General features: G+C 60.6%; 2 protein-coding genes across 2 annotated transcripts; one reads left to right on the top strand and one right to left on the bottom strand.

Annotated features, from left to right (window-relative positions):
* Window positions 1-2,379: 2,379 nt before the first annotated feature.
* LRRC3C (leucine rich repeat containing 3C) lies at window positions 2,380-3,162 on the bottom strand. Its single transcript, XM_009979031.2, has one exon. The coding sequence runs from the start codon at window positions 3,160-3,162 to the stop codon at window positions 2,380-2,382; it is 783 nt and encodes a 260-aa protein (XP_009977333.2).
* A 5,766-nt stretch (window positions 3,163-8,928) lies between these two features.
* ORMDL3 (ORMDL sphingolipid biosynthesis regulator 3) lies at window positions 8,929-19,107 on the top strand. Its single transcript, XM_086626687.1, has 4 exons — window positions 8,929-8,967; window positions 14,258-14,462; window positions 16,021-16,172; window positions 16,302-19,107. The coding sequence occupies exons 2-4, from the start codon at window positions 14,289-14,291 to the stop codon at window positions 16,435-16,437; spliced, it is 462 nt and encodes a 153-aa protein (XP_086482813.1). The 5' UTR covers window positions 8,929-8,967; window positions 14,258-14,288; the 3' UTR covers window positions 16,438-19,107.
* The last annotated feature ends 2,769 nt before the right edge of the window (window positions 19,108-21,876 follow it).

Here is a 21,876-nt window from a genome sequence, read left to right as displayed (position 1 = left end):
CCCACAGCCACGACGTAGATCAGGGACCGGCGTTGTGCCAGTGACCTGAGCTGCGCTGGCAGGCGCCGAGCCGCTGGGTGTTCATTTATTGAAGGCGAGGGCCGGGTTACCGCAGGCACCGAGTATCGTCTTTCTGAAAGCGCCAGCCCAGGAGTGCCCAGCGGAGCCAGACGTGGCTCTGGGAAGACATCGGCTGTCGCGGGCGCCCTTCGTCCTTCCTTTGCAGCCAGGACGGCACTGGGCTGGCCCTGGCATGGGAGAATGCCACACACCACAGCCCAAAGCCGCCCCTGCTGCGAGGGCAGCGCCCCGTGCCCCCCGCGGACACACAGAGCACACACCGGGCACAGGCTCCAAAGTAAAAGCCAACTTTATTGTTGTATAAAGTAAGAACGTAAAAGGTCCCTTAAACAAAACACGTGTCGGGTCAGAGGGTCCCAGCTGTCCCCGCGCGCCGTGGGCACCAGGGCCGCTGCCCGGAGATGCCTACGGGGAAGCAGCACCCGGGGCCATGGTGCGGCCGCTGGCAGTGGCTCGGTCTGGTTGCCCCCAGCCCCTTTTCTCCACAGCCGGTTGTACGGAGCAGGGAGCTGCCACGGTGCCGCGGGGCTTGGCATCCGGCTTGGTGCTGGGGCTGAGGCGCTCGTGCGGTGCAGAGCCCCCGCGCTGCGCGGGGAAAGGAGGCACTTGTGGAAGGGCACGGGCGCCGCTCCCGGCCAGCTCCGTCCCGCGGCTCCCACTGGCACCGGGCGCGGGAGGACGGGCAGCAGCCCAGGGGCCGGAGCCTGCCCTGCGCCGAATCGCGCCGCCCGCACCAGGGTCTGAGGCCAGACCTGGCAAAAAGCCCCTGCTGCGCCGGGGCAGCCGGAGCTGGGTCTGGCCTGGCACAGAGGAGGTTCAAGCAGCTTTGGTCGGTGCTCTTGGTGAATTAAGGCAATTTAGCTTCAGTTGGTTTAAAAAAAGGGCAAAACCAGCAAAACCAGCTCTGTCGGGGGCCAGACGCTCGGTTGGAAGAGGCTGGGTCTGCTCTGGCTTTGCTCCGAGTTGCTACTTGCACCCTGCGTGCCCAAAGGTGGGCACCAACCCCCGCCCGCGCCAGCCCCTGGCACCCCGGCCTCGCCTCTGCCTGCTGACACCAGGAACCTGCAGCCCGATGCTGGAAACGCCAAGAAGGGACTTTGGGGCGGTTTAGGGGAGATTCAGGCTCCTGCGAGCGGCGCAGGAGCGGGGTGAGGGTGGAGGAGCCGCCGCGGCTGCCTCCGGCCCCGCTTCCCGTCACAGTGACCGGTCGGCAGCCCCAGAGCCCTCGGGCGAGAGGTGGGAGCTCTCCTCCGCGGCGCGCTCGGCGAGGGGTGCCACCCGGCTGCCAACACCCACCTGTATGGTGCCCGGGGGGCACCGAGGAGAAACCCGCTCCCCCTGACACCCCGGCAGGGCTGGACCCACCACCTGGACCCCTCGGTTCCCCTCCGTCAGCACCCGCACCCCTTGGCGGCCCCGGAGGGCTCAGCCCTGGCGGCAGCTCGTCTCCCATCTGCTTCTCAGAGGGATGGTGCACTCCCAGGGGGAAGGTGCTGGGGTTGCCCCCAGCCACCCCACCTCTGAGCAGGGACCCCCATGCCCCTCACTCCACCCAGCCCTGGGGTGCCAGGAAAGGAGCAGGGAGCAGCGGAGGCTGCGATGGGAGATAGGGTGGCACCGTCCAGCACCAGGAGCTGGAGCGTGGCACCTCCGGACCTGCCTCTTGCTGTCCCCAGCCAACATGTCCCCACCTCCCGCCCCATCCTTTGGTCCCGCCGGGCTGGGGGTCACAACCTGTGACCCTCCCGGGGCCGGTGGCCCGGCAGGGCACTGGCCTCGTGGCCGTACCGCTCCTCCCACAGCCCAGCCCTGCCCGCCCAGGCAGGGAGCCAGGCCCGGCTGCCCAGCGCTGCCAGGAACATCCGTCGAGCAGCCGAGGGTGGGCCGGGAGGGATTAGAACACGGATTTCGTTAATGCCCCGAAGATCTCTGCGAAGGAAACAGAAAAGTTTTAAACAAAGTCTCAACGTCCATGTCGGCCGGAGCGACGGCCGCGTGCCAGGGGGACGCTCAGGGTCTCTCCGGCCCTTCGTAACGCAGAGGCGGTGGGCAGACTCTGTGCCCATCGCCGATAACCACCCCCCACCGCAGCCGCTTCGCCCCTCGCCACGCCAGAGCCAGGCGCTCACCGGCTGCGGCTCCTGCTGCCAGATGCCGCTTCCCCAGGGAGAACAAAACAAATCCGTGACTATTTCTGTGCGATGATGGCGGCTCGTGACGGCTCCGGCAGCCCTGGCGAGCCTGCGGAGCGACCGATACAGCTCCGCGGGTCCCCGTGTCCTGCGGGACGCCGGTGCCTCACACCACGGTGCTGATGGTGGATGACTCCTCCGACCTCCGCTGCTTGCTGGGCAGGGACTTGAGATACTCCAGGTGCCGCCGGGCGTCCTCCTGGTTCTGCCGCACGTAGTAGACCAGGTAGGAGATCACCATGGCGAACCAGCCGAACATGGTGACCAGCATGGCGATGTCCGTGGTCTTTTTGTACACGTTGCAGAAGTCCGTGTTGGCGATCACCTGCAGGAAAGCTTTGCCGACGTGCTCCTCCTGCGCGGAGGAGTCGCACACGATGCCGCCCGAGGAGCCGGCCGCCAGGTCCACCGTGCGGATCAGCTCCTGCAGCCGACAGTCACACAGCCAGGGGTTGTTGGAGAGGTTGACCTTGGCCTTCAGGTTGATGAAGGCGTCTTTGCTGACCGACACCAACCTGTTGGAAGACAAGTCCAGAGAGTGCAGGTGCTCTGCCAGGCCCCGGAAAGCCCCGCTCTCGACGCTGGCAATGGCGTTGTGGGACAGATCCAGCTCCAGCAGGAGTGGCAGGTCCCGGAAGGCGTCGCGGGGCAGGAAGGGAATTCGGTTGGAGTCCAGGTAGAGCTTGTTGGTGTCGTTGGGAATGTCCCTGGGGACCTCGGTCAGCCGAGCGTTGCTGCAGCGGAAGGTCTTCAGCCCCTCCTCTTCCGAGGGGTAGCAGCCCTTGGGGAACGCGGCGGCTGAGCGGAGGCAGGAGGCCAGGAGCAGGAGGTTCTGCAGGAGCAGCCACATGGTCACCGAGCAGAGGAGGACCCGCTCTACCGCAGGCATGGTGCCACGCTGGCTTTACCACGCAGCCTCCGGCCCGGCAGCTCTCGCCCGTGATGGTTTCGGCTGGACTCGGTGCATCTGAGATGGAGACAGCACAGGGACAGTGTCAGACCAGGGTGCCGAGAGGCAGAACCGCCGCCACGCCGGCGGCGAGCATCACGCCTGCCCCGGCACAGCCTGGCTGTGGGACGGGAATGGGGCCGGGGCCGGGGCCAGCCGGCACGGCTCATGCATCCCCTGCCATCGGCAGCCGCGCTCAGGGCTCCGGCACGGCAGGATCAGGCCCCGAGGGGCCAAGCGAAGGCACGTCTGCTGCGCGCCGGCAGCTGGGCTGTAACAAACGGAGACGGCTCCGGCTGAGCCAGAGGCGGGGGTGAGCTCCCGCCCCGCCAAGGTCATGGGCGCTTGGATCGCTCGCTCGCCGGCGGCCGACACATCCTGCAGCAGCGGCCCGGACGCAGCAGCGAGCGAGCCCTGGCTCCAGGCAAGCAGCCGCTGCAGGCGGCCCCCGGGGAAGGCGATGGAAAACACGTGCGGCAGCGGCAGAGCAGGTTCCCGCTGCCCGGCTCCGCTCTCTGGCAGTGCCAGGGCACACGCAGGCACACGCCGGGTTTTCCTCTTTCGAGGGGACCAGTGCAGGCAGGTGGCTGGGCACCGCTGTCCCCTGCCCAGTGCCATCCCGGCCACAGGGCCCGGCTGTCCACACCACCCTGTAACCATGGTCCCCATCCAGACCTTTATTCCGGAGGGGAAAAACGTCAGCAGGAAAGAAACAAAAACAGAAAAAGGAAATTCACTGGAGCTGAGCGTGTAGTGAGCTCCCAGGGCGGTGGCAGCAGATAAGTGCCACGTCCGAGCCCTGCAAACCCGCTGCCCGGCTTTCCCAGCCGCAGGTCCCACCACGTCCAGGCGCCCCAGACCGTTCCCAGCAGGGCTGCGGCGGCGGATCCATCGGGGAAGGATGCAGGAGCTCTCCCGTCATCCCACAATTAAAGACACCAGCGTAAAAGGGCACCCCATGGCATCCCGTCAGGCAAAGCTCTGTGCAATGAGCTGCGGCGCTGCGGAAAGCCCCACGCTGTGCCACCTTGGCACCTCCTGGGCAAGTCTGCCCACTGGTCCCACCACCCCCCTGCTCCCCGGAGCACCCTGCCACTGGCAAACCCGCTTCTGGGTGCCAACTGGGGCTCCCCAGCGAGGGGCAGAGGTGCCCACCCAAGGGTGGCCCTGATAGCGCAGCCTGGGTGAGCGCCCTGACCGCTGGGCGCTGTAACACAGCCCAACCGTGACGAAACACCCCAAGGTCATGCCAGTGCGGAGCCAACCCCTGCGCTGCCGCCCCCCCGGGCTCCTCGAGGGCCAGAGCACCGAGGGGCACCAGGAACCCGGCCCCACGCTGGCACATCAGCGTGGCGGGGGGCTCAGACCCCCGAGTCTGCCAGAAGCAACGTGGGGCATACGCTGCCCCTCGGGACCCCCCTCCCGCTGCCCGGGGGCGAGCGGAGAGCCGGGCACCGCGGGAAACCCACCGGACTGAGCCAACAGCTGGTGACCCGGGGGGCCGGGAGACCCCCGCGGGTGGGCTGCGGCTCCCAGGGCCCCCGCAGGTGGCTCAGCCGGTCCCCAGCCACGGTGCCCCGGACACGCACCGCAGCGAGGACGGGCACAAGCAGCCGCTGGGGGTGCCCAGCCCACAGCGGGGCACGGGGGTCCCCGGCCCGGCCCCGGGGGTCGCCGCCAGCCCCGGGGAGGGCGGCTGAGGTGCCCGGGGTCGGGACAGGCTGCCCGCGGCGCGGTTCTGGGGGGGCTCCAGGACCCGCCGTGCGCCCAGCGCAGCCGGGGATGCCCGGGGTTCCCCCCGGCCCCGCTCCAGCGCCGGCTCCGCTCGGCACCGGGGGCGTTGCGGGCGAGGGAAGCCCCGGTGCTTCCCCGGGGGAAGCTCAGCTCGGCGCGCCGCTGCCGGGGACCCCCCCCCGCCTCCCGCCCTGCCCGCTCCCGGCGCCGGGGGGGTCCCGGTGCGGACTCACCTGCCGTGCGCAGCCCCGCGGCGGCGGAGCGGCCCCGCGCCCCGGGCCGGAGCGGCCGCGCCCCGCGCAGCGCGGCGGGCCCGGAGCCGGCGGCGGCGGCGGGGCCGGTGGGCGGGATCCTCCGCCCGGGCCTCCCCGGGGCTCCCCGCCCCCGGACCGCCCCGCCGCGGGGGGGCCGTGCAGCGCCGAGCACCTCCGGCCCCGCACCTGGGTCCTTTCCAGCCCCCCGCCCCGCGGGAGAGGCTCTGTCCCGGGTCCTCACTCCGGGAGGGGGGAACCGGGGAGAGCCCACGAGGAGCCACCGGGACCCCCGAGCCCGGGGCAGCGGGTGCCAGCAGCTCCCGGGGAGCTCCACGCACCCCGCCCCGCCCCGCCGCGTCCCCCCCCGAACCCTCGTGAGAGCACCCCCAGCACCCCCAGCACCGAATCACCCCCCCGGGCTCCGCGCACCTCCCGGCTCTGCCCCCGCAGCCCCCGGGGCCCGGGGGCCCCCCGCCCCCTCCCCAGCCCCTCGGGGAGAGCAGGACCCCCCGCACCCCGCGAGGTGAACGTGCCCCCTCCCGCCCGCAGCCTCCCCGCCTGGCACCGGCATCGCTTACTCGGGGAAACCCGAGCCGCGGCGGGCAGCAGGGCGGGCGGGAGCCGGGGGGGGCCGGAGCGGGCCCCCAGCCCAGCCCCGAGCTGCCCGGGCCGGGGCTCGCCGGGCTGGGCAGGGGCTCGGTGCTGCGCGGGGCTCCGCCGTCCCGGGACACCGGCGGGGCCGGCTCAGGACCCTGGAGAGCGGCCGCCGTTACCGGGCCGGGCGGGCCCCGGGCCCCGCAGACCGGGCGAGGGTCCCGCTGCCCGGCCGGGGTCCCCCCTCGCTGCGCGGGGCACCGCCGGGGCTGTTCCCGCAGCTCCCCAGCACCGGGGCGCGCCCCGCCGGGACACCGGGCAGTGGGGCCGGGGGCCGTGCCCTCTCCGTGCCGCAGCAAGGCCGGCGGCGGCTGCCCACGCACCGGCCCCGGTTCTCCTCGGAGGGACGGCCCGGCCCGGGCATCGGCGTTTTCCCGCTGCTCGGGGCGGATAAACCGGTTAGGAGGCGCCTGGCCTGGATCTCGGCTCCATTAGGAGAACGGAACCTGACGGCTTGGCTGCGCTGGAGCCAGGCGCTCCCCCGGGACCCCCCGCGTGCCCCGGGGAGACCCCCCCGCTCCTCAGGGCGCTGCAGCCAGCGAGGGTTTGCCGGGCGCAGGGTTGGCACACGCCGGGGGGCTCTGGGGCTGCCAACGTTGAGGATGGTCCAGCCGGTCGGTCCATCACTGGGGCTGGGACTCATGCCAGGCCCGATGCTGGGCTGGGGCAGGGGGTCACTGGGCTGGCCTGGGACACGGCGCGGAGCCCAGCAGGCAGCAGCCGGGGAGCCACGGTCAGTGCTCTTGGGCACCTTCGCTGGGGTCCCCCCATTTGGCCGGGCAGCGGAGGAGCCCTGTGCTGCCCATCACCAGTCCCAGTGCCACCAGGAGCTGTGCGCAGAGCGGGAGTGGCACTGGGACTGCAGCTGCGGGACGAGGCCTGTGGGAATCGAGGGGCCAAGGCAGCAGGCAGGGACTTGGGGTGCCTGAGCTTTCGGCAGGTCCCCGCTCACGCTGGCACCCAGAGAGGCAGCGGGTCACTACGATGGTGGGCAGAGATCCCGGAGCGGGACCAGCACCATGCTGGGACACGGCACCTGCCAGCCCGAAAACCCAGCGCCTGCAGTGCAGCACGACCCCACGTGGACCCTTCCCCACCACAGCCGCAGCAGCGATGGCTAAAAATAGCCATCACCAGCTCCTTGCTGCCACTGCGGTGCTAAATATAGATGGTATTGACTGGGCAGCGGGACTGGCAGCCCGGGAGAGCGGGAGGGAAGCACGGCCCCCCAGCATGGAAGGAGGCCGGGAGCGAGCGAGGCCGGGGAAATCATACAGGAACCGCCCCGCTGAGCACGGGGGAAACACTGGCCGAGGCAGCTGCCAGCCTGGGCTGCGGATGAGGCCGGATGCCCCCCTGGGAACCCCCTGCCGCTGGTACCGGGGTTCCCTGGGTGGGTGAATCCGGTCTGGGGAGCCCAGGGAGCGAGTTCTTCCCCCTGCCGCGCTCACACCGGCAGCGAGAGGCGCCTGCTGCATCACCGAGGGGGATTAATATTTATGGGCGTTTAAAAATAGCCGTGGCATTGTGCTTCCCCTCACGTGCCGAGCCGGCGGCAGCGCGGAAGCTGCTAAATTGGATGGCACCGCGCAGAGGGAGCCGCTCGCTCCGGCAGGAGCGGGGATAAAAATAGAGCCTGCCGTGCACGCGTGGCTCTCCTGCAAAGCAGGGCCGGCTCCCGCGGGATCCCCCGCCTCCGCGCACCGGCATCCCCTCACCTCGCCCCGCTGGCGAGGGCACGCCGGGCAGGTCGGACAGGGACTGGGTTCTCCTGGCTGGTGGCCGCAGTGCCCGTCGGCAGCCCCACAGCTGCTTTCACTGTGTGTGTCCCACCGTGCCCGAGGCCCGCTGGGACCAGCCATGGGCAAGCTCTGGCTTGAGGAAGCAACCCTGTACCCTGGCAGCAGCATGGTGCCAGTGCGTGGCACCCAAGCAGCCCGGGCCCTGGCAGCTGGCAGGGTCTCTGTGCCCTCACCCTGCCCAGCCAGCACACAACCACCCGCTGAGAGCCGGCTCAGGCCTGGAGCCGGATGCGCAGCCGGTGTCGATGGGTCAGGATGCAGAGCTCAGCCCGGGAGCGCCACGGCGACGCTGGCACAGGGCCCCCCACCTCTGGGGAGCACCAGGAGGAGACCTCCATCCCTTCAGCACAAAGCGGCACTGCGAACCCACCGGGGCCCAAACCAAAACCCCCCACACGGGCTTTGCCCAGTGGCCAGGAAGGGCTGGGAGCGGCCATGCAAGGCTGGCAGGCTGGCGGCGGCGCTGGCAGAGCTGCAGGTGCGGCGTGGGCAGCCGGGGAGCACCACGGTGCCAGGCTCCCAGCACAGGGCTGGGGGCTCCGCTTGGCCCGGGACCCCAGCGCAGCTCTGGGGCAGGGGGTCGGCAGCACAAAGCGGCTTCGCCGTCGGGCGCCGGCGCTGCACCGTGTGCCGCTGCCAGGCAGAAGAACTGGCGGCAGCCAGGGCACACGAAGCCCTGCAGCCCTGCGCAGATGGCTGCGCACACCGAGGGGCCGTGGCAGTGCCACGCCATGGAGCGTGGCGCAAACAAAAGCAGGGCCAGATGGTCTCCCCCGCGCTCCAGCGCAGGAACCCAGCGCTCCCAGCGCTCCCAGCGCCTGACCTTGGCCGGGCGTCCCGGTGCCGTGCTGCCAGCCTGCCCGCGGCGCTTGCACAACGCCCGCTGCCCAGATTGTCCGCAGGGGAGGGAGCCGACCTGCCCAAGCAGGGTGTAAGTGCCCAGTCGGGTCCGAGCCCCCCAGGGTGCAGAGCCCGGGGGTGGGGGGGGTCCCCCATCTCAGGGAGGGCAGAGGTGGCACCCCGTGGCCACAAGGGCCACCGGCCGCGAGCGCAGGGCAGCAGCGGAGGGGCAGAGGACCCTCCCCGGGGTGGCACCCCGCTCCTAAAGCGGCTCTGCACGGTACGCGCGGCCCCGGCCCCGCCTCTCCCGGGGCCGCCGGGACTACAGCTCCCGGCGTGCCGCGGCGGCGGGGCGGGTCGCGGCGAGGTGCCCGCCGGGAGCGCAGCCGGGGCGGCGGGTGCGCGACGGAGAGAGCCCCGGCCCCGCCGAGCCGGGCCGGGCCGAGCCGGGCGGAGCAGCGGTGAGTACGGGCCGCGCAGGGCGGCCGTTCTCCGGCCTCCCCCGGTGCGTACGGGGCCGGGCCGGAGGCCTCGCCCCCTCCCCGGGAGCAGGCGGCGGCCCAGCCCCGCTCCCGGGCCCGCGGGGGAAGGCGCCTCGCGTGGGCCCGGCCCGGAGTAAAAACACCCCCCGGAATAGAAGCAGCTCCGGGGAGATGGGAGGGGGGTCCCACGGTCACGGCCAGCCGGGGGGAGCCCGGGGCTCTGTCGGTGAGCGGGTGCGGGACCCCGCGCACGCCCGGGGAAAGCCCAGCCGCGGCGGTCCCCGCGTGTCCGGGCGCTCCCGCGGGATCCGGCGGCGGGGCAGAGGGAAGCGGAGCCGCAGCGGCTCCTGCTGCCCCCCCCCAGGCGCGGGGCCGGTGCTGGAGCTGGAGCCGCACCGCAGCGCTGCAGCCCCCGCCGCTCCCGGTGAACCCACCGGCTCCACGTCCTCCCGCCTTCCCGCGCAGGAGCCCGGCCGCTCCGGGCTCAGCCGTGGTAAAGTCCGTCCGTGACTCCGGGACCAGGGCCCGGCGCGGCCTTGGCCCCATCGCCCGCCTCTGAGCGCGGCCATGTGCCACCGTCGCGGGCATCTCCGCTGCGCTCGAGGCTCTGGTTCAAACGCCGGTGCCACCCTGCAAAGAAGGGTTTGAAATATTCATCCGCTTGGGAGATGGCGATGGCTGTTGGTGCCAGAGATCGGGATCGTGGCTCCATGGGACTGTAATCGCTCCCGTTCTGGAACGCTCAGGGAGATGGGCCAAGATAAGCCCCCCCTTCCCTCTGCCAGCCCAGACAAAGTTCCTGCAACAGGCTGGGGCAGGACGGGGTGCCAGGACAGGGTGCGATCCTGCGGCGTCCCAGGGAAGGGCTGCGGGGAGAGCGATGTCGGTGCCGAGCACTGACGGGGTCGGAGCGCCGCGCTGCTGACGGGCGAGGGGACAGGACAGACGGTGGGAACGCTCCTCGGGGGCGAAGCGAAGGTGGGGAAGGAGCTGAGGGGCGACACAGCGAGCGGGGAACTGCTGCTGTGGGTTTGTTTCCCCCGTCCGCAGAAGCGGGAGATGCCGTCACACCGGTGCTGAGCCGGCAGCCCCGGTGCTTGCTCTGAGCCCCAGAACAGGAGCGTTTCCCAACAGAGCTGTGGACAGGGAGCTGCCCCGGCGGCGGGCGGGAAGTGGGAACAGGACACGAAGGATGGGGCAGAGGAAGGGCTCGGCTCCACCATCGCAGCACACTATTTGCCTCTGACCACAGTTGTGACTTTTCCCCTCCTTGGACGGCCAACGTCCAACGTCAGCGCGGTCCTGACCTTCACACTCCATCTGGTGAAACATTAAAAGCTTTTCTGTCGCAAAAAAAACCCCGCTGCACAAGAGGGAAAGCAGAGCTCCGCAGACAGCTGCTCCGGGGCGAGCTGGAGCTCTCCCGCTGCTGTGTTTTGCCTTGTTTTTCCTGCAGGTGAACAAATCCCTGGTGCAAAATCAGAAAGCAAACGTGGGATGTGGGCCGGGGGCCGGGATCGGGGCTTTGGGAGCTCGCGCTCCCTCAGCCAGGCTTTTGCAACGCTGCGCAGAGCCGCGTGTGCGACCTGGAGCAAGCACGAGGCTCGGGCAAGGGCTGCACGCACCAGTGCCAAACGGAAAAAATCCGCAGCTGAAATATCGTTAAGGTGGCAAAGGGCAGAGCTGGAGAAGCACGCCGTTACCCTCACCGCAGGGCCGAACGCTGGGCACCTCCGTGTCTCTCTCTCACCAGAATGAATTCACCTCTCGCGTGTCCCAGCATTTCACTCGTCTGCTCCTCATTCTCCAAGTGAGGAAACTGAGGCACAGTTTTTGAAAATCGTGCTCGTGGTTGCTCTCACATGGAAGTTCCACCCCGTTCCGACGCAGGCTGGGTGCAGCTCTGGCACACGAGGGCCTGCCGCTGTCCGTAGCCTTTGGGCAACAGCGCCGTTTACGGGGGTCCCGCAGAGCCCACCTGGTCAATCCCCAATCGAAAGAGGAATTGTAATTTTTTAACGGTGAACGAAATGATGTTCAAGCCTCCTGTGAGGCCCCGACCGCTTCCCATGGCAGTCCGTCCCAGCATCGGTCCTGCCGCGTTACCGAGTTGCTCCAAGTCGCGGTGAGCTCGGGATTTGCCTCCCTGTCAGGGCAGCTCTCCGTTCACCTCGGAGCACGGCTCCTCTCCCCAGTCTCTAGACCAAACAAACCAGTTTCCTTCAATCTGTCCTTGCAGGTCATGTTTTTCCTACACCCCCGCTCCTGCTCACTGCTCTCCCCTGGATCCCCTCCAGCTCCTCCCAGAACTGGACACTCTTCTCGCTGAGGCCCTACCAGTATCTAGGAGAATTATTTCCCATGTCTGGCAAACAGCACTCCTGTCTGTGCGTTCCACACGGGTGTTTGCTTGCGTTGCTTTTCGGGCAACAATAGGGCTTTTTTTGACTCGTGCTTCACCGCAACCCCCAGATTACCTCCTGACAGCCGTTAGGAATTGCACCAGGTTAAGGACGGAGCTGCTGCCCCTGCTAGGAGTGAAGTGCTGAACTCTGGCTCAAGTCCTGCTTCCAGACCAAGCTTCAGGCTTTTCTCTGGAACATCCAGTAGCCTCCTTTGACCCAGCAGACGGGCAACAAGAAAACGAGCACTTCTCAGACCTGAAGCCTCCTTTCCAGTAACAAAAACCTCCAGATATAACCCCCCTGACTGGCACCTGGGTAGCAGAGGCGGGTGAGCATCTCTTGGGCTCACCCAGCAGCCCCACCTCACCGGAGCAGCACCGAGCACCAGCCGCCTGCGCGGCTGAAAGAGGTTTGGAAGTTACAGCGAGCGTCCCGGGAGCAGCGGAGTCACACGTTGGCTGTGTGTCCCAGCCCTGGGCAGGAGCAGGGGAGCGCCGGCTCTGAAACAAGCCAGGCCCAGCGCTCGGCGAGGGAATTTGGAGCAGCTGGCAGCGACACATGGAGCGTAATGTCGGATCTGGCTCGGACTCGCCTCCTGAGACCAAAGACTGTGAGAGCCGGAGAGAACCGCAGCGCCGTCCTCCAGCTGCGGGATGCAGAGCAGCAACACCACCAGGCTGGACATCAGAACCAGCCCTCGCCGTGGGGTCCGCCGTGTGAGGCGGGACCGGCCATATCGCCTAACGAAACGACATTTCTGCGGGACACGGACAAACACAATTTTATGCAAGGCCTTCCCTGATCTGGGGTAAAGACGCTCAGCTTTCCAGTGGTTCTAATTTGTGCTGCTTCCTGTAATCCCTGGGAACGGGTAAATCAGAGCTCTCATATTCCCAGTAAGCCGTAAAGCTGGCCGATACCAGCTGCTATCAGTGCCACAGTCCGAAAACCCACCCCGAGACCTGCGCTGTCTGTAGGGCACTACTCCAGAGACTCGCTCCGAGAGGATGGCACTGTCTGGCTTGCCCACCTTCCTGGTATTGTGCAGAAAAACCTCTCTGTATTCCTCCTACGTGGCAGCTGTTCCTTCCAGGTAGGGGAAGAGCCATCTCCTCTGCAGCTCTTCCTACTGAAATATCCTCCCAGTGCCCTTTTCCCTGTTATCTCTAACTTTTTATGTTCCTCAAGAAGAATCTCATTCCTTCCCTGCAGGGGAATTTTTTTGTTACTTTTTTTTTCCCTCCCTTGTAAGCCTTAAATCAGAAGGCAGAATGTGTAAGCCAGACCAGGAGGCCAGCAAGCCTCTAGAGCTGTGCAGAATCCCGGTAATTGAGCTGAACTAATTAGGAGATCTGTTCATACAGAGCTGCCGTGCTTCTCCGCAAATACTTCTGTTCTCCTGAGTTTCAGGTGTGCTGAACCCGTAAACACGTGAGAAGCTTCAGGTGCTGACGGTTTCCATGATCAACGCTGCGATGAGGACTGGAAAAGCGCGAAAAAGCGTTTGTTTGAGTCTCGCCAGGCAGTCGCAGGACTGACCCATGACTTCCTGGTTCCAGGAAAACACTTCAGCAGATCACAAGTAGCTTGTGTCACAGACAGGCTTCCCACACATTATTCCCAAATCTCAACCACTCCCGAGTTTAGCTCTCAGCTCTACGAACGGAAGCGACGAGGTGCGAAGCAGCGAACTGACTTGGGATTTTTAATGGCAACCACGGATTCCAGGTTTGCTCAACAGCAAGACAGCGCTGGAGCCCCGCTGTGTGTCGTGGCTTAGGCCGATCCGGCAACTAAACTCCACTCAGCCGCTCTCCCACTCCTTCCCCAATGAAGTGGAGAGGAGAAAAATGTAATAAAGGGACTGAGGGTCGAGACAAGAACAGAGGGAGCATCCACCAACCATGGTCCCGGGCAAAACAGACTCGGCTTGGGAATAAAGAAGACAATTTATTAACAGTTACTTGAGAGGATAAAGGGAAACAAAACCAGTTACTTGAGAGGATAAAAAGAAACAAAGTCAGATCTTAAAACACAACACCTTCCCCCTTTTCCTTTTCTTCCCGGCTCTACCTCCCCCCCAGTGGCACAGGGGGACAGGGAATGAGGGTTGCAGGTCAGTTCATCCATGTTGTTACTGCCGCTCCTTTCTTAAAGGAGGAGGAGTCCTTACACCATTTTCCCTTGCTCCGGTGGATGCCCTACTCATGAGGAAAATCCACAAACTTCTCCAGCGTGAGTCCTACCCGCAGGATGCCATCCTTGCCCATCGGATCGCTCCAGTGCGGGCTTTACCACAGTCACGGATTCTTAGGGAGTTATTGCCACTCGCTCTGGCGTGAGTTGTCCCACAGACTCTAGATGCCTCTCTACCTTGTTGTGCATCCCATGCTCCACTACTGTCCTCAGGCCCAGGCATCTCTTCTCCAACATGGCTTCTCCGTGGGCTGCGAGTAGGTCTCGGCTCCACTGAGTCTGTCCTGGCTGCAGGGGCCACCTGCCGTCTTGCCACCGGTTGCACGGGAAACTCAGCTCCGGCACCTCATCCTGCTCCATCTGCACTGACCTGGTGTCGGTGTGGCCGTTTCTCTCAGATCTCAGCCCTCTCCAGGTGAACTCGGCCCGGTGGGCACCCCGGGAGCAATTCACAGAGGTGCCAATTGGCTCAACCCTGAGGGGGATGGGGGTCCAATCTGGTGGCCAGAACCAGGTCTGACTCAGTTCCAAAACCAGGGAAGTCACAGGGAGCAAATCCCCTCTCCTGCCGCCAGAACCCCCCCCGCATCAAACCATCACACCGTGTGTGCCCGAGCAGCGCGATGGAGGGTCACCACCATCCCAGCGCTGACCTGACTCTGCTTCAGTTTCAGGGGCGCCCGTCAGACACGAGCCAACATGAATGTGGGAACGGCACACAGCGAGGTGAATCCCAACACCCGTGTCATGAACAGCCGGGGCATCTGGTTGTCCTACATCCTTGGAATTGGCCTGCTGCACGTCGTACTCCTGAGCATCCCCTTCTTCAGCGTCCCTGTGGTTTGGACTCTTACCAACATCATTCACAACATGGTAAGGGAACAGTCTGGCTGGCCTGACTTCCCAGGGCACGGAGAGGTAATCTTTCAGCAGCAGCTGTTCTTTTGAGAGCAATCTAGTAGGATTCTTGTTGAAACAATTCCTTTTTCTGTATTTCCAAAGACACGGGGTAAGTTGCTCAACCTCACAGAATCATAGAATAATGGTTTGGGTTGGAAGGAACCTCAGAGATCATCTAGTCCCAACCTCCCCCCTCAGACTGCACCTCTGCCTCTAGATGATACGTTTAAATCCAGCTTAGGTACTGGTGAGACAGCAAACAGCCCATGAGGCTGCTCAGAGGGGACACAGAATTCATTTGTCTGCAGGGTAAGTCCCTGTGTCCTGTCCTCCTTAACAGAGGAACAGCTGTGACAGGCCACAGGAGGTGGCAGGACAGCTTTCACTCTGGTTCATACCATCCAAATCGCCCTCAGAGTTAAAAAAACAAAACTAAAACACAAACTTCGTTCTGCTTAAAGTAAAAGATTAGTCCAGGAACGGAATCTCCCCTCCTAAGGATCCGGTGCCGAATGAAGGGGTGTCAAAGCGTCATGAGAGGGGTGGGTGCATAGGTAAGCACGCGTGCTCGTTTTGGCACGTGTGCCTACCTGTGCTGTGCCCTGACAAGGCTGTGGCCACAGTGACAATGCCCTAGCGAGCAGGGAAACCACGCTCTGTTTAACGTGGCTTCTGCGCCACTGCCATCCCGCTGTGCCAGTCCTGGCACACTCGGGCCCTCGAGCGGAGCGGCAGACCTCTCGGCAGCCGTTCGCCCTCAGGCGCAGGGGACAGATCCTTCAGAGGAGGATCAATTCTGTGTCCTTTACTTGAAATAACAGCTGAGCCAGAGAGTATTCCAGAGACAAAAATGACACCGTGACTGGCGCCCCTCTTGCTCACATCATTCATATCTCGAGTGGGAGAAAAAAACCACAAACCCACCAACTAGAGCTGCTCGGGGCTCGTTCACGAGCTGCCTGATTTTCTTCCAACTCCTTCCCCTCCTCGGACAGCGTAAACAAGGCCGTCCTGGGAACAGAAAGGAGTTTAAAGGCCAGCAGGGGCTGTACTTAAGACATGAGCTCTAGCCAGGCACTTGCTGTCTATCCGTGGACTTGCATTCCGTTTCAAGAGGTGGGCTCGTGGTCGGAGCAGTAACAGACCCTCACTGCTCTCCCAGCGCTTCTTTCAGAAAGCGTTTAGCGTTGCTCTTGCACCGCAGAGCGAGCCCGCGCTAATCTCCCAATCCCAGAGATCCGAGCGCCGCAATCTCCAACCACCTTCTTGGTTTATGCCCAGGAGCTGAGGGAGAGGCCTCACGAGTCACAGCCAAGCCTGAGCTAGCCCGGCTCACATCCTTCCTGCCCAGCTCTCGCTGCTTCCTTGGAGCGCGTTCTCCAGCAGCGACAACGCGTCCCTCTAGCGGGACTGCGCACTGGTGCAAGCTCCCGCAGCGCTGCTCTTTCTGCCGAAGCTGACCATTTTTGGCGGGGTGGCACGGGGCTTGGAGAGCTCCGTGTGCCTCACGCCACGTCTGTGTTTGCCACAGAGCATGTACATCTTCCTACATACCGTGAAAGGAACTCCTTTTGAGACCCCAGACCAGGGCAAGGCTCGGCTGCTGACGCACTGGGAGCAGATGGACTACGGCGTGCAGTTCACGGCGTCGCGCAAGTTCCTCACCATCATGCCCATCGTCCTGTGAGTGCTCCGGGGCAGCTGAGCTGCCTCACGCGCCCGTCCCCATCACCGCTCCTGCTGCACGTGCTCTCCTGGGAAACAAAACCAACAAGTGCTCTCATTCGGTTTCTCTGTTCCCCTTCTTTCCAGGTATTTTCTAACCAGCTTTTACACGAAGTATGACCGGATACACTTCATCATCAACACCATCTCCCTGATGAGCGTCCTGATCCCCAAACTGCCTCAGCTTCATGGAGTCCGGATCTTTGGGATCAACAAGTACTGAACCGCGTGGCTGGCGCGAATGGAAGAGGAGCAGGGGAGAGGGGGGAGCTCCTTCTCTCGAGTCCTGTTTCTTCAGCCCCATGCACACTGGGATATAACTTCACAGCAGCTGTTTAAGTGCAGTATCCGATAGACAAATACCGCATGCTGGATCCTCATGCCCAATAAACCTAAACAAGCTCCAGAGTAGAGTTTAGTGCGGAGCAGGATGCATGACGCTGGATTTCTTTTATTCCAGAGTCATAAATAGATGCAGATACACTGAGACTTCAAGGTACAAAGGGTGAATTCTGGGGAGACTGTCGTCTATCCCAGACGTTGAAGGAAGAGAATAGGGATGAGGGGAAAAGCTTTTAGTGCTGGTACTATTGCTGTGGTAAATGCACTTTAAAATATATTTCCCTTTCTGAAGCTAGGTGCTTTAAGCGATACGTGGGGAAATTCAAAGGGATACAGCCAGACTTTCCCAATACTTGATTGTTTCAGGGTCTGAGTTCCATTTTTGGGCAGGGGAGCGGGAGGGGGAAGAGAACGACAGATTTTTATTTTGCAATCTTTTACGCCACTGAGAAAGGTAGTTCTTTTAGTAAAAATAGCACAGGAAGGAATGCCCTGCGATTTGACAAAGCTTTCCGTTTCCTGTGGTACCACTGGTGTGGTTCAGGGACAAGGTCGATAGATCCTAAATCACACCTGTTGTTTCCAGCTTGTACCAGAACCTGCCTGCGTAACTCTGCTCCCCCCAGACCGCTCGTTTTCAAGCGCACTGGGCGCTCGGGCAGCGCAGCGTTTGGATTAAGGGCTGAGCACAGGTTGTTTCAGTGATGGACAACTAATGCCACTGAGCTGCCTGGCACACAGAGACTGCGGGAGAACGGGAGGAACGGAACACCGACTGCTGTAGGCCAGGCGAGAGACGGGTGGCTGCTCGCTGTGATCAGTTTGTGAATAAATAGGAATTTTTCTCCTCAGACCAGCTCCTCGGTCGCTTCAGTCTGTGTACATGGTAACTGGGATTTGCCAGTTCTCCAGTTAACTGGGACTTTACTTGGTGTCTGACCCAAAGCAGCGAGGGTTTGGTGTCTGGCTACCTGGGAGGGTCTCTCAGCTCCATGCACAACGCTGTGGCAGCACCCCGAGCCCTCAGCCCATCGCTGGCGCGGCAGGAGGGCACCGCCAACGAGCAGCAGCAGCACAGCCTGCACTGGCCAACAGAAAGATGCAATGGCTACTGAAAATAATAGATATAGGAACAAAATTGAGGCTTTTTCCCCATCAAGTGACCACCTAGATAGAGCAGGTTGGCAGGTTTAGCTTTCCTGGCTCAGCCAGCTTTCTGCTGCTCAAAGCAATCGGTTTTTCTTTTGGGTGGTGTGCCCGATGGAATGTGGTTTTCCTCACGCCTCCCCTGTAAACTCGTGACAGCCTGTGTTTTTGTTGTCTTAGTGCTTGTATTGTCTCACACTTCTGACAATGGTATAAACATTTTAAATATGCTATTTCTGTTCCTGCATTAGCCAGTTCTAGCTTTAGAGGCTATAGCGGATATCGTGGAGTTCTGTTGGATGGTCTGAGCGTAGGCCATGGACAGGGGAACTTTGGGATTGCACGTAAGATCTAGTACTACTCCATGCATAACTTAGGCAAGCTGCTTTACTTCTCTCAGACTTACTACCGGCCTGCTGCAGAGAAGGGAAAAAGCATTTAGTGTACCTCGGAGGGCTGCTGGAATGCAGAGAGGATCATTACCCAATGTGTTGGAAAAATGGAAATATTTTAAGTGAAAAGAAAGTTTTCGAGAAGGCAGAAAGAGAAGAGAGCCTGGCTTGATAGGCCAGTGCTGTTCTCCAGCGAGGGAGTTGGACAAATGTGCAATTTACCTGATGGGGGGGTTAAACCTTTTACCCACCATGACATAAGGACTGCTGCTTTAGCTGAGGTACTATATACCCTAAAGCTAATATACTCTTTAAGCTACTAGACAATGACTTTTGAAAAAAATATTGTTTTCGAAATAGAGATGTTTCATCAATCAGCAAAGTACCTTGGGAATGACTAAGAAATCAGCAGTATGGGTGCCCAGAAGGCTCACGGATGCGCTAAAGCATCTGTCCTTAACAGGACGGCTAAGGCTGTGTCCGTACCACACGCTGTGTGTTGCTGTGGCTGCCCACAGACACAACTTACATGCCAATGGTGCATCTCCAGAGGAAAGAAAACTATTTTTTAATTTTGGCAGACTGCCAGGGGAAAAACATCAACTCTTTTGCAACAGAAACAGTCACTATATGCTTAAAAACATTGCTCCTACATAGTCAGGCATGTACTGGTTATTTCCTAGTAGATGCGTGTGACACAAAGTCAAAGAAGTTTTGGTATTTTTAGCACAAGAATAAACTGAAGGCAGGGGTCAGCTTTTCTCGAGGAAGTGCAGCACTGCACACAGTTTCCTTGAAGTTTCCTTACAACAGCTGAGGATTTCTACATGTTATTTGTGCTGCTAACTGACCCTATGGACATCTGGTCCTGTTTTGTTAAATTAAAGATCAATTGTAAAACACAGCGGGATCATAAACTTCTCAAAAAGGCAGTTTTTAAAGCCTAAAGTCTAAAACTTCTTGTTAGGCAAAGCCTTAGTTGTAATAGCAAGCTTTTGTGATTTACCTTGTTCACACGGAGATGATGAAAATAGCCGTTACACAGATGTGTGTTACATGACAAACGACGTTTTTGCCACGGAACAGCTGAAGTTAACTTGGACTCACACAGTTAATCCAATCAAGGGAAACATAAATGAAACCTGGAGAAACATGGAAAGAAGTGAGAGAGTTGTAAGATTTCCTGTTGGTAACGTGGTGTGTTAAGTATCTGTGTAAGATTAATAACTACTTGAACAATTATACACGTGAGAGTATCTTCCTGAAGATGCTGTCTTAAGGGCAGGTATCAGAATTAATCAAAAATAGAAAAAAAAACATCAGTTAATTGCAATGAAACCACAGCTGCGATTGCTACCTGATAGGTGTGCCTGAGGTAGTTTTAAGCGAGAGTTTTGGGTACTGCTGGTCAAGCCGCCCTCGTGCCACCTGCGTAGCTCCTTCCTGGCAGCCGTGCCCCACGGAACTTCTCGCTGAGGGTCTCCACTGCAGCGGTGGAGAAGTAACAGACACGGTTCCAGTCTCCTGGAGCTCTGTACTGGAACCACTTCTGGTTTAGTTGTGTTTGTGAGGTTCACACAGAAGCGAGTTCAGCACTCAGAAGGCTAATCCTGCTCACAAAGAGGTTGAGGAGCACAGTCAGCACAGCAACACTCTATGGGACAACTCATTTCTAAGAGCAGGGCGGTCAGGCCAGCGTGGGCAGGATGAGGGATTTGCAGACATGTACTGACAGTGACTGTGGCAGCGATCCCAGGGCGAGCCCAACTTCTGCGTGGCGAACAGAACGCGGGGACGAAGTGTGCCCACTCATTCCTGGAGACTGTAGCGTTCTCCGAGTTACCTGTGTGAAGGAGATGATTGATTGTTATTGATTTTAAATGGGATTTTGATCACATCACACATGACAGGTTTTTCCTCTCAAACTTGTACTGGCTTCCTGTATAGTGAGGCGGGTGAACTCAGCCGGAGAGTTCAAGGTGGGAGAGCTAAAGATGGCTCTGTCTGTCCTGAGACTTCAGAAACAGTTACTGCCTAAGCAGGTACTTAAAATGCTTTTTGCTCTTGTTCTGCCGTGAATGCTAAAGGAGAAAAGCTTTTGAAAACCCACCACTTGAGTGTTCACAGGCACTGGCAGAAGCCACCCCTCTGCCCCGTCTTGTCCTGGGCAAAGCCTCTTCTAAGCCACTGCTGAGCCCACGCGTGTGTTCCCACCACATGGCAGTCGCCGCGCCAGGAAAGTCAGAAAACAACCAACAAGCACCTCCCAGGCTGGTGCTTCCCAGATAGAGATCCTGTCTCGTGATGTAACGCAGCCAGCAGGATGTCACGCAGCCCAGCCCTTTACGGGAAAAAGCCTTTTTAAAAGAAAAAAAAAAAAAAAAAGCCTGAGATCTAGTGCTACTTAACTCCTGAGTACTTCTTTTTTTAATTATTGTTTGATTTTGTTTGTTTTAATAGAGACATGGTACTGGCCCTTGAAAAGGGGACAGCAGCTGGTTACCATTGTTAACACATTAGTATTTCTTAGTGTGACTTACGTTGCTTTATCATTGCCTGTAACATCTTTTAAGCATGCGAGTGTTTGTGCGTACGTATCCTCCTTGGATCAGTTGAAGTGAGCTAAATTAGTTGGGTTTTTTGGTTTTAATGGAACATTCTGACATTGTACATAGTTTTTGGGTTTTTTTCCAGTAGCCCTTCTTTTTGCTGTGTATACAGAAGTCTCATGTAGAGAACTTTCTAAAATAAAGTGTGAATATTTTTATTACTCCTTTGTACAGTATTCTAAGAGAAAACTAATAAAGTAAGTATTCCTGTAAAAACTTGTGTTTGATTCCTGGAATTTTGACACGGCCAGGTTTTGCTTTTAAACAAACATGGTAACTGAATGCTGTATGGCAATTCCAAGCCCACCAAGAGATGGACTGCAGTGAAGCTGCATGGATCCCTTCGCAGGGTACTGAAAAACCCTCTGCTAACAGCGAGCAGTGACACCGGGAAACGCATGTGCATCACTGGCCAGTAAAAGTGCCTCTGGAAAGAGCATCACCTCCTTGTCCACACTCACCTAATTAGCTCTCTCACCAGTTTGGCGAAACCCTCCTAAACCACAACAGCCTGTGCCTCCTCCTAACAGACTGGAAGCACAAATGAAAACCAGAACACAAGAAATCAAAGCTTGCAGGAATACGGATCTGTAGAACAAGTCAAAGCTTCTCTACAGCCGCTGTGACAGATCACAACAAGTTAATGGGTCAATGACAGACTTTTACGAGAAGAATTAGGCAATTAACAGGTTTTTCGTGTCCTAATGTAGAAGATGCTTCCGGATCTCTGAACAGAAAGGCGGGGAGAGCTGCGCAGTGGCCATATCACTCCAGAGGCGCAGCGGGCTGTGCTGCACGATTACAGAAGTCGTATTAGTTCGGAAGCGCAGTGGGCTGTCCTGCACGATTACAGGGGCCATATAAGTTCAGAGGATTTACAGAGGCCATACTGCGCCAGAGGCACAGCGGGCTGCGCTGCACGTTCCCCGCTGCCGGTGAATGAGAAGCCACTTGCTCCACAAACAGGCAAGTACATTTTTAGGAGCTTTTGGGACAGAAGAGGGAATGAAGCAGACTGTCTGTCAAGTGTTCTTGTTGAGTTTTGAACTGTTTTTGAAGTCTCCCAAGGGAACGAGTCCTGAAGGTACTTCTAAAACGATCCCACATTGTGCACAGAAAACTATTTCCCCTCCCCGGCTCCACGGCATCCAACACACTGTCCTCTGTGACGTG

The sequence above is a fragment of the Tauraco erythrolophus genome, chromosome 25, assembly GCF_009769465.1.
Source record: "Tauraco erythrolophus isolate bTauEry1 chromosome 25, bTauEry1.pri, whole genome shotgun sequence".
In the NCBI taxonomy this organism is placed as follows: Eukaryota; Metazoa; Chordata; class Aves; order Musophagiformes; family Musophagidae; genus Tauraco; species Tauraco erythrolophus.
This window is presented reverse-complemented; position numbering and strand designations above follow the sequence as displayed.

Coding starts and splice junctions, on each gene's coding strand:
- LRRC3C (XM_009979031.2), bottom strand. CDS start 3,162: ATGCCTGCGGTAGAGCGGGTCCTCCTCTGCTCGGTGACCATGTGGCTG.
- ORMDL3 (XM_086626687.1), top strand. CDS start 14,289: ATGAATGTGGGAACGGCACACAGCGAGGTGAATCCCAACACCCGTGTC. Junction 14,463..16,020: donor CCAACATCATTCACAACATG/GTAAGGGAACAG, acceptor TGTTTGCCACAG/AGCATGTACATCTTCCTACA. Junction 16,173..16,301: donor ACCATCATGCCCATCGTCCT/GTGAGTGCTCCG, acceptor CCTTCTTTCCAG/GTATTTTCTAACCAGCTTTT.